The following is a 26,428-nucleotide window of genomic DNA, read 5'->3' on the forward strand; positions in this document are numbered from 1 at the left end:
ATTTGCTCTGGGATGTCCCTGTGCTATTGACACAGCTCTTCCGCCTTCATCAAAAAATCCCATAATGCTCTTTGTGATGCAAAACACTTTACAGAAGCTATGACAGGAGATCTGACCCCTTGGAGGTCCACACACGGTCACAGCAACAAGAAATTAATATTTTATGCTTGTTAAATCATCTACATGTTAATTTTGACAATATGTATAATCAGTATCACATTAGCTACAGTATTCATGCATACAGAAGCCTCAGAATATTAAACAGAAAAAAGTCAAGTGCGGCTTTTCCTTGTAATTGAGTCTTCTTGTAATTGTTATTTTATTCTGCACAACTACAACTTTGTTTCACATAATTGCCACTTTATAGCTCACAATTGTCACTTTCTTGCACATAATTGTGTCTTTATATCTCACAATTGTGACTTGTCATGATTGCAATATCTCAGTTGTGCACTGTAAAACATGACAGCAAATTTAACGGTAAAAGACTGTAACGGTAAAAGAAAAAAAAAACCTGTTAAATGGTTAATGGTAAGTTCCCCTACTGTATACGGTGAAAAACTGTATTGGACATTACATGTAATTTTACGGTAATATATAGTTTTTGGAAGTAAAAAAAAGAATGTATAATTTACAGTGAATAACCGTGAATTGACATTCCCAGAATTCCCTGTTACATTTCAATTTTGATGTTTTTTTTTTGTTTGTTTTTTTTTAATAACATTGGAGATTATTTCAGTTTCATGTGTGTAAACATGATGGTGTTTAGTGTTTGTGTGAATGACACTGTGCACCTTCTATATATGTTGTTATTTAAAAGCTGCTTGTGATGGGCTTTGGTTCATCATGTGACTTTCTCATCATCACCTGCATTCAGTGGTTATCAGTGTATTACAAAGGTACAAAACAGATTTCAGTACTTCTACTATCAGTTAATGAAATTACAGTATTTAACTGTAAATTTAAGTTGAAACCGTAAAACCTACAATGTTACTACCATATTTTTTTACGGTAAAATTCTGGCAACCACAGCTACAGGTTGACTTTCTCACAGTCATGATTATCTTTTTTGGACTACTTCTCACAATTTCAATTTTTTTTTTTTACTTTATAGCTCACAACTTCACTTTGTTGCACATAATTGTGACTGTATCTCACAACTGTAACTTTCTTGCAGTCGTGATATTTTTTTCTACAGTTATGACTATTTCTCACAATTTTAACTTTGTTTTACATAATTGTGACTTTGTATCTCACAATTGTGACTTTGTCATGATTGCAATATCTCAGTTGTGACTTCTCACAGTCGTGATTATTTTTTACAGTTATGACTATTTCTCACAATGTCAACTGTCTCACATAATTGCAACTTTATAGCTCACAGTTGTCACTTTCTTGCACATAATTGTGTCTTTATATCTCACAATTGTGACTCATAATTGCAATATCTCAATTGTGACTTTCTCACAGTCGTGATTTTTTTTTTTTTTTTACAGTTATGACTGTTTCTTACAGTTTCAACAGTTTTACATAAATGTGACTTTATAGCTCACAACTTTCACTTTGTTGCACATAATTGTGACTATATCTTACAATTTTGACTTTGTCATAACTGCAATATCTCAGTTGTGACTTTTAATCAACATTTTTCATCTAAGTGTCTAAGTTTCTTCCGTTTCAACAGTTTTACATAATTGTGACTTTATAGCTCACAGTTGTGACTGTCATAATTGCAATATCTCAATTGTAACTTTCTCACAGTTGTGATTATTTTTTTTACAGTTATGACTATTTCTCACAATTTCAACTTTGTTTCACACAATTGCAACTTTATAGCTCACAGCTGTCACGTTGTTTCACATGATTGTGACTTTATAGCTCACAATTGTCACTTTGTTGCACATAATTGTGACTTTGTCTCACAATTGTGACATTAGTGACACAACTCTGACCAACTTTAACACATCGGGAAATCTGCATTGGAAAATGTTTAGCCCTAAAGCCAAATTCCAGATTGCACAGATTTCTATTGCACTAACTAGATTTGTCCTCAAAAATTCACCAAACAATAGAACATAAATGTGATCTCACCTTTACATCTCCAAAAAGCATTTTTTCTAATTTTTCTAATTTTCTATTTTTCTAATATTTAAGATGTCAACTCTAGCTATGAAGTTTTACCCAATGTGCCCTGAGCTGAAAATGTAATCTTTTGTTTTTTTCAAAACTGTAAAGTCTGTCATAACAAATAGTTTTGCTTCCTTAAACAAAGACTTTAATACAGCCATATTCTATTCATCTGAGTCCAGAAATCTGTCTCAGCACTGTGTCTTTTCACTGGTTTACACAGGATAAGTTTACAACTGTGCCAACATGCTGCTTCAAGCAAGCGTTGTTTCATTTTACTTACCTTGCTACATGGTTAATGACAGGAGCAAAATTGGTGGGTCCGTAGAGCTGGACAGTCTTCAGACTCTCATGGTAAGCCTCTAGGATGCCCTCCATCCCATTGCAGTATGGGTTATCTACATTACCATTCTTCAAAGACAACAGAAGAGATCAATCAACACTATGCCTCTACTTTCAAGTCCATATCAGCAGATTAGATGTATCATAACACTTTACATTTCTCAAAATATCTGTTGAATATAAAACTCTAGAGTACAGAGTATTTGATGTTCATTAGGGTGTCTACGCACTAGAATTTGCACCACATCAGTGAATTCAACTGCAAATCAATTGATTTCAAAGGTGATGGTGCATTTTAAAGACATGAAGGACAAAAAAGTGTAATGAAACCAAAAAGTGGTTCTTTCTGCATACTAAAAAGCCATTTTGCACATTCATATTCGTCAAACGTACCGTCAAAACTTTCTCAAGTGTGTCACCCTTAGGGATCTCAGAAGCTGTTCAGTTTTTTAGGATTTATCATTAGATAATTATTCATGCTCTAAGGACAGTGATATTTGAAGAGCGAAGCAGCAAGAATGAAAATGAATAGTCATGATCTTAAGTTCCAGTGCAAGGAAAAAGAGGTTAAAGGAGGAGTAGCTGAAAGAGGAAAAAAGAGAAAGAGCGAGCGGAAACTAATTAAGAGACTCAAAGTGCTCGACGAAACGAGGTTTTGGCTCACACTCATCATGAATGCTTGGGTAACGTTAATGAGCAGGAGTGTCAGGAGAGCCTTATTTACACATTACACATAGATGTAACCGAGCATTACTAATTACAATATCATCAACATATGCGCAAACAACTAAACAAATACTTCAAAACAACTATACATACCCTCACACATTACATTTCACAAAGAGGATAAAGCAAAGTTATTCAGAAAAGTCTGAAAAACACGGCACGCATTTAGGATTCGAATAGAAATGACTCCAGCTAGCTGTGAAATCCACATAATCTATCATATCTAGGAACAGGTACCAGGGGAAATTCATGGGAAACCCGGCCATCAGGAGGAAGTTTGGCTCCAAAGCCCAATGCAGGAAACATCTTATCGCTGTCATAGTCCTGAATGATCTCGCCCACGGCCTTCAACGCCATGGCGTACGCGTTCATCTGATAGGGGTTCATGTAATGCAGGGAGGTAGACTGAGAAGGGTTCCCTAGAGTTTAAGAAGAGAGACAAATTATGAATTAAGGCAAAAACTGATTCAGACCTGTTGCTCAACAGCATGGAGAACAAATCCAAAACAGAAAACACAATGAACACTGAAAAAAAAAAAAAAATCTTACCATTGGATGCAGTGAAATCAATGGCCACTGTGAAATGGATCTGAGTGCTAGAGAGAGAAAGAGAGAATCATTTCAATTGAAGCCAAATTTTTCACACATTACAGATGTGAGAAGCTGACGGTGAGGCTCAACAAAGGTGATGCATCCTGATTCACCCCAAACTGTGGCAGAGATCACAATTCCAGCTTCAAAACACTCCAATGTTTCCACTCCCGCTGCTCGAGAGGTTGGTGTAATTACCATCCTCCAGCCCTGCATTGTGTCGTCTCTCTCACCTGACAGGCAGACAGCCAACCTCCCGCTCAGCAGCCAGACGTTCCTCACAATCAACTCTGCCTGGTGGGCAGATCCAACATCTGTGTAAACCCACTCCTTTTTCCTCATTTTTTTTTAATTAGGGCAACAGCGGAACTGGTCTCAGAACAGCGGTCGAGGAAGACTTCCACATACAAAACCGCCAAACATCACAGATTTGCTCGCAACTCTGTTTCTATACTGAAATCAGTGGGAACTCCAGCTTAGTCGTGGATTACTGATACTTATCGTGCAGAGAGACTGGCTGGACGTCAGGACCTTCACTAGACACAGTATGGAGCCAGTGATTACCCACTGATTCTGATAGCTAGAGTTCAATGGGCATCAGAGCACTGTGCAGGGATTTGTCTTTTAAATAACAGCCCTTTGAATTTCTATTTCTTTCAAGCAATCCAAAAAAGAAATGTTATAATGTATATCAGTGTGTTGTATACAGTGGGGTCCAAAACCTACTAGTAAAAATGGCATTTTTTTTTTTTACTTCAATTTGTAATTTAATTTAAAAAAAGAAGTTTATTCCAGGTTCAAGTTCAATTTCGTTAAAAGGACAGATCACCCAAAAATGAAAATTCTGTCATTAATTACTCATCCTCATGTCTTTCTAAGACCTTCGTTCATCTTCAGAACACAAATTAGGATATTTTTTTATGAAATCTGAGAGCTTTCTGACCCTGCATAGACAGCAATGCAACTTACACATTCAAGGCCATGTGACATCAGTGGTTCAATCGTAATGTTATGAAGCTACAAAAATACTTGTTGTGTGCAAAGAAAACAAAAATAATGACTGTATTCAACAATTTATTCTCTTCCGTGTCAGTACAATGATGCATGCATGTGGTGCTGCTAACGAAGGAACCAGTGTTATAACTTGATATTTTTGTTTTCTTTGTGCACAAAAAGTATTCTTGTAGCTTCATAACATTACGGTTGAACCACTAATGTCACATGGACTATTTTAATGATGTCCTTACTACGCAAGTCTCCAGAGTAACATTTGAGAGCCAGTAAGTTCTACAGATGGTGGTGCCAGGATCAGATTTGGTAGCGCTGGGAGGTGATGTGTGGGAGTATTAAAAATATTGATAATTTAATTATAAAATGACTATTGCTTTGTATTAGTAAGTGCAGTTATATTATAAGTTAATTTCGTGTTTATTTCATGTTTATACAGATCTGACAGTAAAGCAGTAAGCTTGAGTTGGAAAGCATATTCAAAATTTACTTAGCAACATGCAAAATCTAATTTTTAGACAGAAAATGTACATATTCTCTACTCTTATTAAATGTACCATTATTCTTTGATAGTATTATATGGAACTGACCAACAACTTGAGTGATTATGTGTGATTTAGTCGCAAATTGAAGAAAAGTTTGTGTTTTTCAAGGCACTTTGTGACTTTTGTTACTTTGTACACAAAAAAGTGTAAAACTCTGACAAAATCTGATTTATTGATGATTTGATGTTTTACAACAGTGATTTACAATAGTGAATTTCAAAATATAAAGTAAAAAGTAGAAATGAATGACTAATAAGTCAATAAGTGCTCCTCTGCTGCCTTCTACTGGTAATAATGGTGATTTGACATATTTTTTAATTTTACATACAGTGTTTGTTTACCACAAAATATATTTTGGTCATCTCATTAAAAATAGCATTCAAACTGGACCATTTTAGAGCTTTAAATTGCTGGATAAAAGCAGTGTGAAATGCTTGAAAGTCTTTAAAAGCTCGATTTCTCTCTCAAAACATTGTCCCTGAAATGAATAATGTAATAACATTTGACTATTTCTGCCACAATGCCATGGTTACAGTTAGCATTACTACTTCTGGTTTTCTGACATATGTCAGCGCTTATCTCTTTATAACAGAGAATTCGGAGCAGAATTTGAGTGCTTCTGAGTAGATCTTGCAGCAACCTCATTCATTCTGCAGCGAATTCAAATGCATCTCACTAGATCTCAGTGGAGCACAGTGTCGCAAAGTCAACTTTGGTTCCCGAGCTTGTTCAAAGCTTGGACAAGTTTGTTTGTGTTGTGGTCCTAACTGATAAACAGTATGCACTGTGCAGCTCAAACGAGTAGTGCACTTTTGTTATGCTTTCATTTGCCATCTGATATTTCCCATGTGCAACAGAAATGGCAGCACCTCTCACAAAGTTTAGCCGCACCAGCAGAAAAAAATGGTTGCAGTATGAAGCCCTGCTTCCTTTTTGGTCTTCAGAACCTTTCAGTCGTGTTGCTGTCTATGCAGGGTCAGAAAGCTCTCTGATTTTATCAAAAATCTAAATAAATCAATTAATTTGTGTTCTTAAGATGAACAAAGGTCTTACAGGTTCGGAACGACGTGAGGGTGAGCAATTAAGACAGATTTTTTTTTTTTTTTTTTTGGTAAACTATCTCTTTAAAGCAATATGGTAGTGCTGTTTGACATTTAAAAAAGTCCCAGTTCTATTTCCCCTAAACCTTCCTGACAGTTAACCACTATCATATCTCATACAGATAAAGCATACAATCCATTTTTATTTCCCTTTAAATTAACTGAAAGCACTGAACCCACAGAAAACAAATGGCTAATCTGAACACCTGAACAATGGAACCGATTATTCAGAAACAAACACGTTTTTCTGTGCTGATGGAAGTACAGAACACTTGTCCAGATAACCTCGTAAGCACTGAAAAAATATAATGATGTCTAATATGACTCTCAATGGCATTCCCTTTTCAGCATGAACTCTGTTGTGCTCTCTGTGCGAATGAAAAATGAGCTCTGGATGAGAATGTATGAAGCCAGTGAATATTTATGAAACATTTCCACACAGACAAAGAAATCATCCCATGATGCAAAAAAAGAAATGGGGGAAAAAACATCTTTAAAAAAAGCTCTAATCAGCATGCGGCTTCGGCTGTCATTCATACGCAACCCCTGCAGCGAGATGTTTTCCTAAGAGCTGATTCATCAGTGATGGGTCAGCAGAGAATAATTATGTATTTTTAAACATTCACTATACATCCGCAAACATGACCACACACATCGGTTAATGACTGATTCAGGCCAAATCATATTTATAGGCAACACAAGGGTATTGTGTTTATGCAAAGACCTTGGGTAAGGCCCAAAAAACTGCATCCTTTCTTTATTATTATTATTTAACTCAGCACAATATAAACAGGAAGGTGGGGAAGCAGCACAATGGCGATTAACAAGCTGTGTTTATGCTCCTTTATCTTCATTCTTTTTTTTCTGTCCATCTCAAGGTTTATCACTGATGTCTCCAGGCACAAAGTCAGGGCTGGTGCATTAATCTGCATTATACCGGGAACCTCAACAGCTCCTTTGGTGGAGACGAGAAACCTCCGAGAGCTTTTGGACCGGAGCTTTTATATGAAGAACATTTATCTTAATGGTGAAATTCTGAATGTCATCTACTAGAGTAGAAAAAAAACAGCTGGAACTGAATGATGGGACTGTGACTGTCACATTAGCAACAGCGCAGAGAAATGTAGTTTACATTCATGACAAATTAACACTTACGATCCAATGACAACTTTTTATATATATAAATATTTCTCGTAAATGTACTAATGCGCAACTTGATCCAGGAACACACACATCTCTGCAATGCGGTAGTTTTGTATTTCCTCGCTGTATGGTTATGAATGTCTTGTGTCTTTCTGAAGTGCCTTTCTAAAGCTAGATTCCCCTTATGAGTTCTTCAATGACATTTTACACAATGTCTCACTCTAGCCCAGGATGAAGTGCAATCTGATGAGTTCAAGAGACCACTAAAGATTTGATCACCTATAAAAAAAAAGTGCTTCACTAAGATTAGTTGAAGAAAAAAAGGACAAAAGCATTACATTTCCATGAAAAAGTGCTTGTGTTTCTTTCTACTGTATCTCCCATTGGAAATGAATCACAAATCTAATCTTAATGATTCCACCTAGACAGCAATGAAATAGATAAAAAAAATAATGGAGATCAATGAAGGGTTTCAGAGGAGCAATATCACAAAATGTGCTCAGTTTAACTCAAAAACTGCACATTTCATTTTAAACTCAAATATTCATTACCAAATTTTTTCAAGACTAAATAGTCTAAATTTAAATCTATTTTATTTAAAAATTCAGTCCAAGTAGTCTTTTCTTTCTGTTGAAGAAATATTTTTCAACCAATAAATGTTGAGCTTAATGTAAATGAGAATAACTAGTCTACTCTAGACAGAAATTCTTCCTGATGTCCGTTTCTTTTAAAAAACGTGATTAAACATTTAATAGGGTCCTCAGAAAAGCTTTTGAATTTTACATTAACTCTGAGAGCTACCTTTATGACCTGCACTATAATTAACAGTTCCCTCTTAAGACGTGGTTCTTTCACTCATCCGCAGCAGTAAAAAGAGAATCCATCTCTCTCTGGACCAGAATATGATGATTTAAAAACGAAGAGGGTTATATATAGTCCTCTTTATGAAGAGGAAAGTGAATGAAAAGTGTAGCAATGGGAAATCCATACAAAGGTCTGCTTTCAGCGTCAATATTAAAGGTCAGAGTCTGATGGAGAAAAATAACAAAGGTGAAAACCTGACAGAAAGCAGTTTGAGTGTGGACAGAGTGATCTGACTCGATGTGAACTGAACGTGGCACACAGGGTGATGTCAGAGCAATATAGATTACTCTAGTGTGAAAGGTCAGCCACGTCTTTGGGTAGTCACACATCATAGACTGTTTACACTCTCGCTTTCTTTATTACTCCGCCTCTCTGCTTTTATTTTTAAGCTTTTGTCACATTTATTTTAAACCCTACACCCTCAGGTACAAAAGCTGTCACTGGAGCGGTACCTTTGAAAAAGGGACACCTTTGTATTTTATTTACCCTAAAATCGTACATCTTGAAAGGACAACTTTTGTACCTTTTTTCTAAGTTTTTTTTTCCCAAAGACTTTTTCTAAAATTTGCAGATTTTCTATCTAAGTGCTGGCTGAGTAAGTCTTAATTGTTCGTTATTTTAATACCCATGTTGATACTGAAAAATATGCATTGGGATCAACATTGGGATCCTTCTCATTGTCAAAATCATACTTTAAATATAATGCTGTCACGCATGGAATTTAAATTCTGCATATAGCTAAAGCTATAGCTAAACTCCTTGTTACAAATATGGTAGAACCATCACTTCTACCACAAAAGACTGTTGCTTTCTTAGTAATCTTTCTTGACTTCTCAATTCCTCAGCATGTCCAACAGCTCAGAAAAACTTTATGATCTAACAGAAACTATGGACTCTTACTTTTCTAACACTTTTACGGTTGCTCCTTTATGCTTAAAGAAGATTAAAGAAAACAGTCCGACACTGTGGCATAATGAGCACACTTGCACCCTAAAGAGAGCAGCCTGGAAAAAACGAGCGCAGCTAGAATAAAACAAAACTAGAGGTATTTCATATTGCATGGAGGGAAAGTACTTCCGCCTAAAGAAAAGCCTTAAAAACTGCTAGATCCGATTACTTTTTTGTCTCTTTTAGAAGAAAACAAACACAATCCTAGGTATTTATTTAGTACAGTGGCTAAAATAAGCCTCAACAGGCGTTCACATTTCCCAACAGCACAGCAGTAATAACTTTATGAACTACTTCCAAGATCGATACTATTAGAGATTAAATTATAACCAGCCATCAGCTACAGTATCACATCAGTATCACATTCGCTATAGATTCCCTGAGGAACAATTTCACTCATTCTGTGCTATAGAAGAGGAAGAACTGTAAAAACCTGTTAAATCATCTACAATATGTATGTTAGACCCTATACCATAGGACTCAACCCTGGGTATGCATTGATGTCACTTTGCCGCCGGGACACGTCCCCTCAACCGGACTGATTGGCAAAAGAGCCTACAGCGTGAATGGATTTATTAGGGAAGATGCGAAAACGCGAGTAAAACAAGCGATAACCAGTTTAAACTAAAGGTTGCTGAACTTGATATAATGTTCCTAACAACTTCACAAATATACAGTGGTCAATGGATACGGATGCACCCAAGAATCGTGTTTTCTAACACTTTTATGTGTCTAACTTTGACGTCGGCTAAAATAAATAAAACAAATTTGCCTGTAAAATCATTTTGTAAATACAAAATAGGTTGGTCTAACCACCGGTGATCACTTATATCAATGTTATATATATATCGTCATATCGTCCAGCTGAAAAACGTATATAGTTTTTGTCAGTGTTTATATAAAAACATCCAGATATGCAGAATTTAAGATGGTAAATATTTAGTTGATGAACAATATATAGGATATGATTTTACTGCACAATTCAACATATTAACATTAAATGATAACTGCAAATTCGTGTTTCGTTGCCTGGAGACCATTTGTTTCTTTGAACTGCAGCGATTAATTTGCTTCTCTTTTCAGTAGCTTTCAGCAGTCTGTAAAAATATACCTCAGGTTTCTTGTCAAATCTATTTGTACAGTCAATCGCAAGGCTCATTCTGGTTTTAGAGGTGTTTTGTGTGTTCTGTCGCAGCATTCACATTGAAACCAATGCTGCCACTCAGTGGGCAGAGCCACAGCCACTCCAGCTGATGGTGATGTCAGATGCATACACTCTATACCATCTAAGGTGCTCCCAGATGTCATAGATCCTCTTCTGAATATTATTAATTTGTGATTGTCATTAGAATATATGTGCCAAAAACCTTCAAACTGGCTGTCATTAAGCCTCTCATTAAAAGAACCACAAAAAGAACCAGTTAATTACAAATGCAGGAAATGGATACTATTATTTAGCAGGGATGCATTAACTTGATCACAAGTGATAGTAAAGACATTTACAATGTTACAAACAATTTCTACTGCTGTTATTTTAAAATTCCATTTTAAAAATCCCCAAAAATATATCACAGTTTTTACAAAAACATTAAGCATGAAAAACATGTTTCTTGAACAGCAAATCAGCATTTTAGAATGACTTCTGAAAGATCATGTGACATTGAAGACTGGAGTAATGATACTGAAAATTCAACTTTGACATCACAGGAAAAAATTACATTATAAAATGTATTAAAACAAAAACCAATTTGTTTTAACTGCAATAATATTTCACAATATTACAGTTTTTACTGTATTTTTTAATGAAATAAATGCAGTTTTGGTTTTGTTAGATTTATGTTTAAAACAAGGGGAAAAACAACTACTTGGTAATGTTTGCCAACAGGTAGCTCAACAATTGTGTTTTGAAGAATAATGTACCACAGCACAAGATATGAACTCTTTCCCCACCAGCATTTTTGATCATTCTCACTAAAATATCATGGCCTCCAGAATATTTTGTTGTATGAATTTCCAAAATGGAACACAGCAAAATAAATAAAGAGTTTCTACATTTCAACATTTTTTTTTTATTCTAGCTTCAAGCATTCTTTTTTTATCAACACCTGAATGTAGGTAATTTAAAACAAACAAACAAACAAACAAAAAGTAACATTTTAAGCAAAAAGCTGAGAAAAAAAAAAAAAAAAACTGTTTTTGATCGGTAGATTCTAGACTCATTCAGCAGACGTGTTTGGTGGGGAAAGAGTTAATACAAAACATGTAAAACAGTACCAGTACTAATTGTACTAACCACCCAGACCACAACACCAAAGTCAAGTCTAGAGCTAGAATCAATCGCTCCCTCACTCAGTCTCTTAAACAGCACAGCCTGACTGACAGAGTGAGAGATATTGGGTGATATCAGTCTCCAGCAGGATGAGACACACTATCTGTAGGTGTGAGACAGGAACCATGGCAGGAACTTATCAATATTGGATCACAAAAGGGTGGAGAGAGCAGAACATTCAAACCATTAAGCACACTTATCAGATTAATTACCTGCTGTTGTAGTCACACATTACAGCTGATAAAGTTGAGTCTGATTTTAAGTTGATTGTTGAATCTTATCCATGAACAATTCAGAAGAAGACAGCCAGGTTTTACTTACTCAGCACAACAGACAGGCTGCAATCACAGTTTTCTTTCTTTAACCAAGTACTGCCTAATATGTCAATGAGGATATGAGATGATATCAGCTGGAGGTATAGGCAGGATTTTATTCAAACCTTGGATTCGGACTTGCCCTGATGCCGTCCTAACTCAAGATACTACCTGTCAGTGTAGCATTTTTCAGGTTTAGAACTCAGGCTTTATGTCAGAGATAACAGACATAGAGGGGCAGCAGGTCATCCTTCCTAATGCTAGAGATATCAATGGACCACAGAATGAGGTCGACAGTTTTGAGATGTTTTCCACACTACTGGCACCCAAGCAGAAGGCCAGCCTTTCATCAGTGCAAACTGAAGAGGACCTGGCAACCCCTGAATACTGATTACAGTAACTACTACAATAGCCGTGTTTGTTGTTCTAGTTTAACATTTAAGGGGTTATTCGGGTCTTGTTTACCGGAGCTCTTTTCCAAAGCTGTTTGATGAGCTGTTTGACGCCATTACTGTGATAACATCCTGATGGCTTCAGCAAGATTCTGACCTTTACATCCGCTGAGAATGTTTACAAAAATTACATGTTTTGACGTGCGATTTCAGAAGCATTTTAGAAAAGTCTAACTACAGTACATACGCTTACATGAAGGTGATTGTGTGTATTTTCGTCCGTACCCTGCTTTGATGTAGTCCAGGAACGTGTGTTCGGCCTCCACTGAGAATGAAAGCAGTGTCACCTGGGTAATTGAGCAACAAAGAACAGATGGTTTACAACAGCATATGAACACAAACCACATCTGCCATGAAACAATCCATCATGGCATTATGCAAAGAGTCTTCTCTCAGCTGTCAGGGCCACACCGTCTTTTCATTAGTATTGTCATTAGACAACCAGAATCTTTCCATGTTGGGAGGAAGACAGGTGACGGACTATTCATTTGAGTTTTGATTACAATCTCAAAGCCAATTCAAGGCAGTCAATGCGGAGAGTTTTTGTGGATCATCAATCACTGTTATCCACCCGGACCTCCAATATTACTTCCTCACTGCTCTCCTTATCAGAGTATGAAACAGAAAGCACTATTCAGTCTGGGGACTTGGATCTCAGATTGTCGTGTAATTTATCTGAATAATATCCAGACGTTCAGAGTCCTTGTGGAATACAGCTGGATGAAATTAATCCATGAAAGAATTCAGTGAATATAATGCAAAAAACTTCTTTCTTTCAGTGTTTTTGTCTAGTGTTTCAGTAGAAAAAAAAAATCTAATCTAATCTAATCTTTAAAATAGGACAAATTTGTTAAAGTGTTGATATTGTTAACTAAAACTAAAACTGACAATAAAACTGAGATGGGACTTAAATAGAATGATTTACAAAATTTACTAAAAATAAAATAAAAAATTAAAGCTAAACAGAAAAATAAAAAACTAATGCAAATGACAAAAACGTATAATTACTAAAATGAAAATTAGAAAATGAAAATATAAAAATAAAAGAGAGAATAGCATGTTTTTCTGAAAAACGAGAACTTGTTTTCAGAAAATATGTCTTGAATCATTTTTATTGTTTATGTTTTCCTATTTTTTCCCCCTGTTTTAGGCATAACCCTCACAAAATTTTGTTCAATTTTCTTAAAGCAAGAAAAACTATGTGCTGTTATTGTTAACTAAAACTGAAAATGACAAATATTTCTGAAATAAAACCAAGATGAAATAAATATTGGATGTAAAATTTAAAACTTGAAAAAGAAAAAAAAAAGCTGCACTGGCAACCAACCTAAATAAAATGATTTACTGAAATTACTAAAAATAAAACTGAAAAATTAGAGCTAATTAGAAATATTAAAAAACTAATACAAACAACAAAAACATTTAATTACTAAAATAAAAAATTAGAAAATATAAATATAAAATATTAATAAATACTAGAATAGTATAGAAATAATACTAAAGTAACACTGCTGCTAAAAAGAAAATGTGTTTTTTTCTGAAAAAGAAGAACTTGTTTTCAGAGAAAATTTCTTGAATTATTTGTATTGTTTATGTTTTCCAAGTTTTCCTTGTTTTAGGCATAGCCCTCACAAAATTCAGTTCAATTTTCTTCAAGCAGGAGAAACTATGTGCTGTTATTGTTAACTAAAACTGAAAATGACAATAATTCTGAAATAAAACTAAGATGAAATAAATATTGGATGTAAAATTTAAAACTTGAAAAAAAAAGAAAAAAAAAAAGCTGCGCTGGCAACTAACTAAAAAAAAAAAAAAAATTTACTGAAATTACTAAAAATAAAACTAAAAAATTAGAGCTAATTAGACATACTGAAAAACTAATACAAACGAAAAAAACATTTAAACAGAAAATTTCTTCAATTATTTGTATTGTTTATGTTTTCCAATTTTTCCTTGTCTTAGGCATAACCCTCACAAAAATTTAGTTAAGTTTTCTTCAAGCAAGAAAAACATAAGTGCTGTTATTGTTAACGAACTGAAATTGACAATAATTCTGAAATAAAACTGACATAATAAATAAATAAATATTGGATGTAAAATTTAAAGCTTGAAAAACTTAAAAATGCTGCACTGGCAACTAACCTACATAAAATGATTTACTAAAATTACTAAAAATAAAATGTAAAAATTAGAATTAAATATTTCATATTTAGAAATATTTCATTACTAAAATAAAAAATCATTTAAAATATAAATAAATACTATAACAGTATAGAATTATGCTAAACTAACACTGTTGCTACAGATAGAAAAGCATTTTTCTGAAAAAGGAGAATTTGTTTTCGTAGAATATCTCTTGAATAATTTTTATGTTTTCGTTTTCCAAATATGTTCTTTCTTGTTTCAGGCATAATCCTATAAAATTTAGCTCGATTTTCTTCAAGCAGGAGAAACTGCTTGACAGTGTGATATGAAATGTAAACATAATTTAAGATATATCGAAAATAAATCTGATTATCTTATGCAGTAAGTAAATTTAGCATAAATGTCTGTACTGGAAAACAAGACATAAAAGCTGATTTTTGTGCAGGATTTTAAAATAGCAAATTCACGACTCACTGTGCCAGAGTTGATGTATCTCCTCTTTTTCAGTTTCTTTTTAGGATTTACCACCTGAAACAGAAAATTTAGAAATGACACATCATTTACAGAAAGAGTGGGAGTGTGTGAGAGAGACAGAATGAGTGAAAATGGTTCTCATTAGACCTGTTACTTGTCCAAAAGAAGAGAAGTTTGAGAGCACTGCTACTAGATCATTTCCAGGCTGCTTGTCATTTCTGTTCCACTTACTTTCAAAGACACAACTGATCTAAGTGTGCAGATGCTTTGAGAAACCCAGTTCAGGACGGTTACATACGCAACCCTTGGCTAACAGTTTGGAAACCAGGACACAGATGATGTGATTTGTATGGATTGGGGTTTAACTGAACCGACACCGCAGCTTCTAGTGTTGTTTGTCCAACTCAATCCCCAGGAAACCCCAGATCCTTTCAGCACACCGCTGAGACTGTCACACTCCTGTAGAGCATCTCACCACCCCCTCACCCCACCACTGGGCTAATGCTAGGGTGAATACACACACACACACACCTCCATATAGCTCTCTGTTACTCTATCTCTCCTTCTTCCTCACATAAACACATGCTTTGTACCCTGTCGTACACCATCTCATTATCTCATTGTCCTTTCCGTTTTTCTTGCTTTCTGCCACAAACGCTCAAAAACAATCTCTCACACTCATTTGCTGCTGCTGTACTTGCTGGCAGACAAAGTGTGATAATCACAAAGAGTGAATAAGGGAGACTTGAAATAGTGCAATTTTTATTGTGAGCTGAATCTCTCATATTAAGAAAATCCAACTGCGTGCAAATGAAACCTCAAGTTCTGAGATAAAACATTAGATAACACATTTACAAAATATTGAACATTTTGTTCATTATTAAGTAAAGCCAGCTCCAACATGGCTGGTCTAGTGTTGTCAGGTTTGGTCGGCACAGAATTAAAACAGTATTATCACAGTATTGTTATTTAAAACAAAATAGTAAAAAATAAAATATATATATATAAATACATATATGTTTGGAACCTGTGATACAAGATCATGTGACATAATAATAATAATAATGATGCTAAAAATTCAGCTTTGACATCACAGGAAAAAATTACATTATAAAATGTATTAAAACAAAAAACAATTAGTTTTAACTGCAATAATATTTCACAATATTACAGTTTTTACTGTATTTTTAATATTTTTTTAAATAATATTTTAAATATTAAATATTTGGCATATTTAACATAAATATTTTAAAGTATATGAAAAAAGAAAATTTTAAATTGTAATAATATTTAAAAGAAATTGCTGTTCTTTCTGCATTTTTGCAAAATAAAGGAAGCCTTGATGATACATTATAAAACAGTATGCAATAATAACGTATTGAGTGCAAATTATAGTTTTAAATCAAATTATTAAATAGATGCTGCCTTATTAGGACAATAAGTCTTCCCTTCACCAACCATAACCAGAGGTGCCAGGTTTTCACAACAAAACCCACCCAACTTAAAAACACATTTTTGGCGGGATTCCCCTGGTAAAATTAGCATTCCAGGGGCTAAATATTACGTTATCGGGGTCGCTTTAACCCACGGACATGAAGAACAGCCCACGGCTGCAGACTTGGCAACACTGACCCAAAGTTTATTTTCAACTTTTCGATTATTTCCTTAATTTTTATTGAAAATAAGTGCCTTCACGATATGATAAGAGATTTGAAAAGGGAGAAGAAAACGTTCGCCAACAGGCAGATTTGAACCCAGGTCGATGGCGTTGAAAAGGCTACAGCACACGCTTTACCATCTGCACCACTGGTGCTGATGTTTAACAACTGTCTTTTGTTTTGTTTTTTTGTTCATCATTTACCTTTAAATAAAACATCCAAATATTTACCGGAGGTGGAACTAAATGTACTATTTAAATAATCCACCATTAAAAACACTCTGAATATCAAGATGATGCGCAGTCTCCCCTATATTATTCAAAACTTACTCTGTTCCACATGGTATTCTCATATACAATGCATTTTTATATTTCTCTGACATCAATTTATGAATCTAGAATCAGTCCTTTATCCAAACACAATGGATGCTCCGATGATCAACGGACCAGTATCTGCTTCAATGAACTCACCTCGTACACGTTGAACTGACTCTGACCGCGAGAGAGCTCTCTGTAGCTGGTGGTGAACTCCCCGATAAAATCATGACTGAAGCATAAAGAACAACAAAGAGACTCTTACATCTGTGATGATGAAGATAGATGGATTTGAACTTCTATATGAAATCTGGAATGATCAGTATTTGTTACTGCCAGGCATTTTAGAGTGGAGTTGACAGTACTGCAGGAAGCTATGAAAAATAATGATTTGAAAAAAATAAAGTGCCTTTGTGTAGGGTGTATAGGAGAATACATTACATAAATGTGCAGTGTGAAAAAAGCAAATGTGCATGTTTCTCTACCTGCCATCTCTGTCCCAGTCGTACACCTCCACTTTAATTGACCTGAAAGATTCAAAACAGAGCATTTAGAAACACCTTTTGCGGTATTTCAGATACTGAAAACAGAGCAGCAGCTGAACTGATGGATGCTTTCTGATTAAAACAGGCCTGAGAGACTCCGTCTCACTGTGTTTTTCATCTCCATGCTAAAACCAACCAATTACAGGCCATTATCCAGACAGTGCACTCAGAATTAAACAGCGGTCGGCAGGGACTGAACTCCTGGGCTGTGACACGGAGCAGCCGTGGAGCGTCACTTCACCTGACAGGACGCAGGCGAGTTTCATTTAAACATTAATTACATCTGAAGTTTGAATAATTAGAAATTCATTCTGTTCAAAGCAAGTTAACGTGATCAATTACACAGAGGCAGCCGAGATTTGTAGCCTCGTTAATAAAAATGGCTTTCGAGGGTAATAGCTCTAAACGGCATTTGGCGCCAAAGCACGTCACACACTTGTTATCGCAAAATGCAGGGATGTGCTTGAATTTGCTGTTACGATGAAAATTAATGAACAAAAAACAGACAACTGTAAAGATTAAACACAATTCAGCCAATCATTCCTCTGTTAAACACCCAGCGTTTTGGATGCTGTTTTCTCTACCAATCTTCTTAAAGGGATAGTTCACCCAAAATGATTGGAAATGATGGATGGAGCAGTTTTTGGATTTCAAAATCTTGACCCTTTTGAAGAGCTTGAAGAGCCACGACTTTTTTAATATTACTGTTTGTATTCGTCTGCAAGAACAAAGTCATATACATCTGGGGTGGCTTGAGGGTGAGTAAATCATGGGGTTTTGATTTTTGGGTGAACTATCCCTTTAAACAGAAAGCATCTATTGGTCAACAAGCTTCACAAGAAACACCATGCTGGTTGATGGAAATCCTTGCTTATTTTTTCAAACAATTATGCTATAAAAAGTGGAAGTGTGATAGTAAATCTGAAAATATCCACGGTCGTAGGATGTAAATTATAATTTCGTACTGTTGTTTGATTAGGATCACTGCTGCAAAGGTAGTAATGAAATCTCAGTGGCACAAAAGCATCATCTGAGTTAGAATGAAAGAATGGACCTAAACAAAGAGCCTCTACTGAGTAATTCCATAGAGTACATGGGGAAACTCCATCTGTTGGTAAAGCAGACTGGTTTAGCTCTGGAGTAAGAGAACAGATGTAGCAGATTCATCAGAGATCATATGGCACACATCCTGTCTATCAGTACTCAGATTCCCTGCAGGCAACCAGTAGTTTCACAGGATTTCAACTAAATATCAAAAGGTCCGGTTCACATTAGCTTATTCTAGCCAAGAGTCTGATTGACATGTAAAGTGACCAATCACAGATTATTTCATGTTTAGCCTGAAATATATTAAACCACAATAATACAATGAGGTGGAGGAAAACTGCATTATCTAAAATTATATTATATACAGGTTGTTGCATAATTCTAGGCTTTTCGCTGCCATTTTCAAAGCACAATGCGAAAAATGTGATTTCATTCACTGACACTCTTCGCTGAACGCTCTTCAATCGGAAGCACTAAACGCGGAGCGTATACATACTTGCCGGCAACCCACCAAAATAAAAGCTTGCTGATTTTAGTTTTGAAAATGATGAAAATTAATATTAAAATGGAAATATTATAATTTTATTCTTAAGTTTACTATAAAATAATTGTATTTTTATTTAATACTCCCTTTTTAAAATATTTTTAAATATAATAGTATTGACATACTTTATTATTTTATATATTATTTGATAAAAAATAAACCTAAATAAATAAAGTCCAATGATATTATTATCACTATTATTCTTTTTTTTTTTTTTTTTTTTTAAATGAATGGGTCATACCATGAGCAGTGTAAGGACCAAACCAAATCTCCAGGTACTCTTATGAGAACCAGGCTAAAAAACTTATGTGCACCCCTGATTTTATACACTACTGTTCAAATTTTTGGGATCAGTAAGATTTTTAAAGAAATTAATACTTTTATTCAGCAAGGATGTAATATATTAATCAAAAGTGGCAGTAAAGACTTTTAAATTAAATTTTTTAAAGAATCCTGAAAAAATATCCTAGTTTCCACTAAAAAGATTAAGCAGAACAACAGTTTTTAACATTGATAATAATAAGAAATGTTTTTTGCACCCCAAATTAGCAAATTAGAATAAGGATCATGTGACTTTAAAGACTGGAGTAATGGCTGTTAAAAATTTGCCGTTGCCAACACATTTTAAAACATATTCAAACAGAAAACAGTTACTTTAAATTTCACGCTGTTACTGTTTTACTGTGTTTTTCATTAAATAAATGATAAACTGGATCAAAAACATTAAAAAATCTTGCTGACCCCAAACATTTGAAAAGTAGCGTATATTTGAATATATTAAAAAAGAATTATATTTTAAATACATTTTAAATATAAACACATTTTTTTACAATTCAAACAAGAAAACACTAGAAAAGTATAAGAAAATACGTAGTCTGATTATAATTTCTGACCACATTTATACACTAAAATCTCCAGTGCTAAACATAATTAGCAATATTTTATAGGACAATCTACGGGAAAACAACTTCCACAACTTTCTATCAATCACCCAGAGAAGTCTGATACATCATGAAGCCCTGCAGTAATTTCCTTTGTAAAGTCTGAGATGTTTCCCTCAGGAGCGTGGCTGATTGACAGGGTTAAGTGCTGTTCCTGTCTCTCCCTAAGATCACAGACAGATGCAGATCAGTTGTGACACTATGGGCAAATTATGGCTTCCCCTCATGTCAATCAAACCAAATTTGCTCTCATTTGTTTAAGAACCCTGAAGGAGGCGCCACCATCTTTGCTAACCTGATGCCACAAATGCTTTTGTCTCCGTGAAAAGAAAGAGACAAACACCCAGAAGATGCACACTGATGGTCACAGCAGCTAAAAACAAACTCAACTTGAGGTCATATCAGCACAACCTAAGCTGATTATCAGTATAGCAGGACTCTTTCACATGTGATGTTTCTTGAATAAATCAAATAATGGTTAGAAAACAAACAAAAGTTTGTGGCAAAAATGCCACCAAAATAAATAAAAATGCCCCATAAATTCAAGACAAAAGGGCATAAAATTAAACACTGTATTATGGCTGTCGCGATTAAGACAAAATGTGACAGTGATGTAAAGTGTCAATTCACAGAATTACATTTAGATTAGCTCACACTGCATCAGATTGCTTTTACGTGCTGTTTTGTGCAGCGTTGAACCTTACAACCAATCAACTGCTGGTTCAAGTTTCTATTAAAATTAAGAATGCACTGGCCAATCAGAGGTGTCGAGATTAGTCAGTGCTGAAAAAGCCAGAGTTGTGTTAAGTGCACACGCTTGCAAATTCCCTCATCATAAACAACCAGGGTTGCAAAGTGGCAAAAAAATTTCAGCAAATTTAAATGTAAGTTTCCAGTCTTAAAAATTCATGGAATTTTTCAACCCCATAAACAACCATGCAGATATGATTTAAATAGAAGATTAATTTTCATAGCTTCATTGACTATAACGGGAGTTTTTGCACAACTTTTGCAAGACTTGGCTAATGTCATGGACTGACTCACTTGTCTGTAAAGCCAGACATGCCCAAAACAAAACAAAATGTTTTATATTGTTTTCTATATCGATATTACTAATCATTATTACAATATAAAGAGCAATAATCAATAATGGTTTTTGTCATAATATTACATATTACTGTGAGGTCTTATTTTTACATGTATAATTTAGAAACAATTTTAAACAGTCGATTGTTATTGACAACAATTTAAAATATTGATTCAAGTAATTGGATAAATTTAAGTATTTGACATTAAAGACAATATGGTTTTTAAAATAATGAGGGGATTATAAAAATCAACCTTGCAAATGTAAATAATGCCCCTCGAAATTAATTCAGTCATTCGGTTTCAGTTTTTCAATTTCAGTCGTTCCATAGCTTGGTAAAATACATACATAAATGAAGAAGAAAGCCAAAATATTAAATGCCATAGATAAATATTTACAGAGTAATTCACTATTTTGTGAATTTCATTTTACCTTAGATTTCAAGCCAAATTACAGGGGCGAAATAACTTTAGAAAGATAGCAGCATCATTATTTTATTTTTACATAGAGATTGATAAGTTTATTAGTAAAATCTGTTGACTTTAGCAATACTTGTTGCATTATATGCCAATGGTGACAGTTCCAAATGGGAAAAAGCACTGTTGAGGTATCTTTCAGCTTCATTGAGTGAGGCATGGAAACTGGGTGAACTGTCACCATTGGCATTTCATGCAACAAGGATTGCTAAAGTCAACAGTTTTGACTCACAGACCAACCAATCTCTGTGTAAAAATAACATAATGATGCTGCCATCTTTCGAAAGTCATTCGAGGCCAGTAAATATTCATCCATGATGAAATTTCTGACCCTATTCTGACTTCAATCCAATATATCAGAACCTGTATATCATATAAAACTCTAATTACAGACATTTTTAGCAGAAAAACATCCCAGCTGCAATATAAATACTCCTCTCTGCTGGCATCCTTGCAGCAGGTAATAATTAGCACAGCACCACAACAGCTGGAGTTTCCCTTTCCCTTTTCTCTCTCTCTTTCACTCGGTCTCTCACACACACACGGGATCAGAGGCCAGGTGGGGACTGGGTGGCAGGTGGTTCTGTTCCCTGTGTCCTGATTGGCTCTGACAGCTCTCAGACGACACACAGCTGCCAACGCGTCTGCAAGTCTCACCTGGGCCATGAAAATGCACACATACACACACACGCACACACAAAAGTATAGCCTACCAAATATTCATGAACACAACTGAGTGACACACACATTGGATAGTACACAGGCCTACGGAGAGCAACAAAGAAACAGTGCAGTGTAAACACACAAATATCTACTACACAGAAAGTACAAAGCAAAAATAATGTGTCCTTGTAGAGCACATAAATCACACCAGTGCAGCACCGTGAACAGGGCTGTCTGTGATCAAATAATGCTGATGCAATGAGTACCAGCAGTCTGGTCTTAATGTGCGACTGAATCAAAGAGCACAGGGACATGATCTCTCTCGACACAGGGTATCGTTCGGGTACAACAGCACTCTCATGGTAAATTTCTGCAGGATTTACAACACTGCATGCACATAAATGGGCTCTTATCCTCATTCTAATGTTAAACCCTTAAACCATTCTAAACAAGGGAGCGCTTGCCCACAGATTAATTTGCATAATACACGCCTAAACATCTCCATAAACTAAACACCTTCATACGGTCCTAGACTACAAGTGATTGACTGCATCGAACAATAACACAATTTTGTTTCTCTAAAAAAGTATATTCTTATTTATGATATTACAGTATAAATATGCACGTCTGTGTGTATACCTGTCATAGTCTCCATTGCAGAGCGCTCTGACAGGAATGGTAAATGGCTGCCAGACGGGGTTCAGTGTATTCTTTACCACTTCAGTTTTATGGCAGATAGTGAACCTGTGAAACAAAAAAATAAAGGGGTCATTCTATAATTAGGGGTACATTTAGAATTTGACAATGTTTCCCTGTTTCCCAAAAACCCAAACATGGCATTACACAGCTGCTTTGAAACAATCTATATTGTATAAAGTGCTGTATAAATAAAGGTGATCTGTAGGAATACGTGCATAAAATACCATCTATGTTTGCTACTGTCCTCCATGTTGCCTTTACTGGGTAACACAGTTGACAAGTAACTTAGTTGACATTTTAAGTGTTTTGGGACTATGCTCAGCATGGACGCCTAGAACTACTGAGCATATGGTATGTTTAGAAATATATTTTCATACACAAAACATAAGTTTTAGTTAAACTGTCTTCTTAAAATTTGTAGCAGTAATACTTGTGTAACACTGTTGACAGTCAATTAATCCACTCTTGACACAGGTTTGCTAGTTTAACCAATATTAGGGGATAGAGAGAGAACATAACTTCTAGCGTTTCATCCATGTGATTCTAGAGGAAATATCATCATACTGTGCAAATTATGTGAGAATGGGACAAACCATTCCTTTTTGAGGGGGGATTTGCTAGTGGGTAACTTAGTTGACAATGGTTTTTCAGACACAAATAAAACAAGTTACACACCCAGGAGCACACCCAAATGTCTTGATAACCTAATCTAACTGAAGGTGAAACTATGAAATTAATTTGTATTTAAGATAATTTTCTTGCTTAAATGCAGAGTAGAATGAGCAACTTTACAAAATCGTACAGCTGAATACCAGGGTTGTATGTGATATAAACATCATTTTTGAACAAAAGATATGGCTTTTTTCAACATATAGAAAAAAATATAATTGTGTACTAGAAAATTAAGCATGAGGGCTTTATATTGATGAAAATATATTAAAAATATCCTTCACAGACACGAGATGTACCCACAAGTATAGAATGACCCGAAGTTGCTAAACTCAAACAAAGAAGTATATTTTATTACCTACCTGATCTCATGACAAAAATGTACCTGTTGGAACTTTTTCACCAATAAGTACATATCACTGCAGGTTCCAAAAGAAATGAACACTGGAGGCGGTAAAACAGCAAGCACTTGTATTCGTTATAATTACGGTTCCATATGTTTCGCTTTCCGGTGTTGTGCTGAATTCTGACCCCAGCCAGATTACTACCTCCCTAGTACTGGTAAATTTAGGGTTAGGTGTGGGTTTAGGATTTGGCAGTCATGTAGTGTTTTTTATTGAAATGGAGTGATAATTTGGCAGGGAGACAAAAATGGGCACATCACGTCGAATATGTCATGGAACATGCATGGCGCTACGTATTTCGCATGTAAGTTCCCACAGGTATGTTTTCGCCATGAGATCAGGTTGCTCATTACAGTTAAAAGTTTGCAATAGTATGCCTTAACTGAGTTAAGAGTACTAAATGAATTTTATTGACTAGAACAACTTAAGACATTCCTTAGACCCAGACCAATTTTCTTCACTTTTCTTTGGACATTACTTTACGCTTTCCTGCCTGCGCATCAGAGTGAGAAAGACAGCTAACTCACGTTCCGTCCTCATTACTTCTGTAGAACACCATGAATGGGTCAGAGCGGCCAAAGAAGTCTTTCTTATCCAGCTTATTGGCACAGAACTGCATTGTTGCACAGTCCTGTGAGAAGGAGAGAAAGAACGAAAGAAACAAGAAGGGAAGGAAAAATGGAAGGTGAAAGACAGCACAGAGAGCAGCTAAATCTAGGGAAATCAGAGGCACATTGTTTTTTCTTGTGTAGCTTAGATGAATGATGAGATTCTAGACCCTCAGGCGCAATTCAACCCCCACCACGTCTATACAGCACAGCCATATACTGTATCCGCACACACATTTTATCAAGTCATGTACTTCAGACTCCTGCATCTCCCCTCTATTCACAGATTTAAAGGTAAAATAACTCTTCTTTAGGGTGTGAAATAAATAATTTGCTAATGAACTATTCCTTCCATAATTTCCACTGACCCTGACTGTGGCTCAATATTTAGCTCTCAAAAAAACACACCCTTTTTTAATCACAGTATTTCACGCTATGTCAATACTGACATCCCCCTACAACACTGCAATTGTAATTTTCTCATTCTGATGGATGTGATCTTTTTCCCAATGGCTCAATAGTAGAATGTAATGTTTTTGTTTAGCAGTTTTATGCAAATTCATGTTGATCACGAGGTAGGGAAATGATTGTTGGCCATTTACAGGAAAATAATTATAGTCTTGTCATATATAATATTGTATAGAATGCCATTAGATCATTGTTGCATCTATAATAATTATGTACTTTAGTGACATAAAAACTAATACTATTAAAAGATGTTTTCATTAATTAAAATAAAGCTAACATAAAATATTTTAAAAATGCTGACATGACAGCTAAACACAGCAATATTAAAAAGCTGCAAAATTACTAAAATAATAACCAAAATTAAAATGTAAACTGAAAATCTAAAAATAAAAGCTAACTCAAAATATAAATAACAATAACAATAGTATATAAAACATAGCTGCAAGCAGCAATTAAGGGGCCAAGCACAACAGAGGTAAAATGAAGAGCTAAGGAGCTGTCTTTAATAACTCAGTAAAGACCATGGTTCTCCAATTCTGCTCCTGAAGAGTTACCTTCCTACAGGCTTAAGTTCCAGCCCTACTACAACACATCTGTCTGTAATACAGCTGCCATGAACACCTTGATTAGCTGATTAGAATTTTGCTTTTAGACCTTATGGTTCAAAAGTTATTAGCAGAAACATGAGTGCAAATTTGGCCTGTTGGTGGCGCTAGAAAGTTTGAGTTAGAGACTCCAAATTTGGTGTGGTTAATGATGAGACTGTCCTCTATTTGTGTGCTAAATTTCATAATTTCTCACAAGCAATTCTACAAGATTCATAATACGTTAAAGCGTTTGAAAAATACAGCATATTACTACAAAATTTGAAATGGCCTACGATGACCTGAATTTTGGTATTGTTTGATTCGGTATGCTACTCCGAGATATTTGGTCAAACTGTTCAGAAAATATAAATAAAAATGTCCAGTAGGTTGCGCTGTGCCAAAACTACTCAAGTGCTTGCAGGTGTTGCTTGATATAACACTTATCAAGTTTGGTCTGAATCTGCTAAAGCATTGTGAAGCCTCATGTCCATTTGTGCACAAATTGTCAAATTCGTTAACACGCTTTACGAAAACGGTTTGGTATATCAAAAAGCCTTTGATAACTTTGATAACCAGCATTGTCTAAAGATGATTTGAGCCAATTTTGGTG

The 26,428-nt window shown here is 35.1% G+C and overlaps 1 protein-coding gene across 4 annotated transcripts in view; it reads right to left on the bottom strand.

The window, feature by feature from the left end:
• cpne5a (copine Va) overlaps positions 1–26,428 on the bottom strand; it is a 91,071-nt gene that overhangs the window by 11,682 nt on the left and 52,961 nt on the right. For all 4 annotated transcript variants that reach the window (XM_051117869.1, XM_051117868.1, XM_051117871.1 and 1 more), the window contains 9 exons: positions 24,683–24,786; positions 23,023–23,127; positions 17,566–17,607; positions 17,237–17,312; positions 15,109–15,162; positions 12,715–12,776; positions 3,745–3,791; positions 3,433–3,614; positions 2,411–2,538 (listed from right to left, as the gene is read on the bottom strand). In XM_051117869.1, coding sequence (XP_050973826.1) covers positions 2,411–2,538; positions 3,433–3,614; positions 3,745–3,791; positions 12,715–12,776; positions 15,109–15,162; positions 17,237–17,312; positions 17,566–17,607; positions 23,023–23,127; positions 24,683–24,786 — 800 coding nt within the window. The remainder of the gene's footprint in view (positions 1–2,410; positions 2,539–3,432; positions 3,615–3,744; positions 3,792–12,714; positions 12,777–15,108; positions 15,163–17,236; positions 17,313–17,565; positions 17,608–23,022; positions 23,128–24,682; positions 24,787–26,428) is intronic.

Source organism: Labeo rohita, chromosome 8, assembly GCF_022985175.1.
Source record: "Labeo rohita strain BAU-BD-2019 chromosome 8, IGBB_LRoh.1.0, whole genome shotgun sequence".
NCBI classification, from domain to species: Eukaryota; Metazoa; Chordata; class Actinopteri; order Cypriniformes; family Cyprinidae; genus Labeo; species Labeo rohita.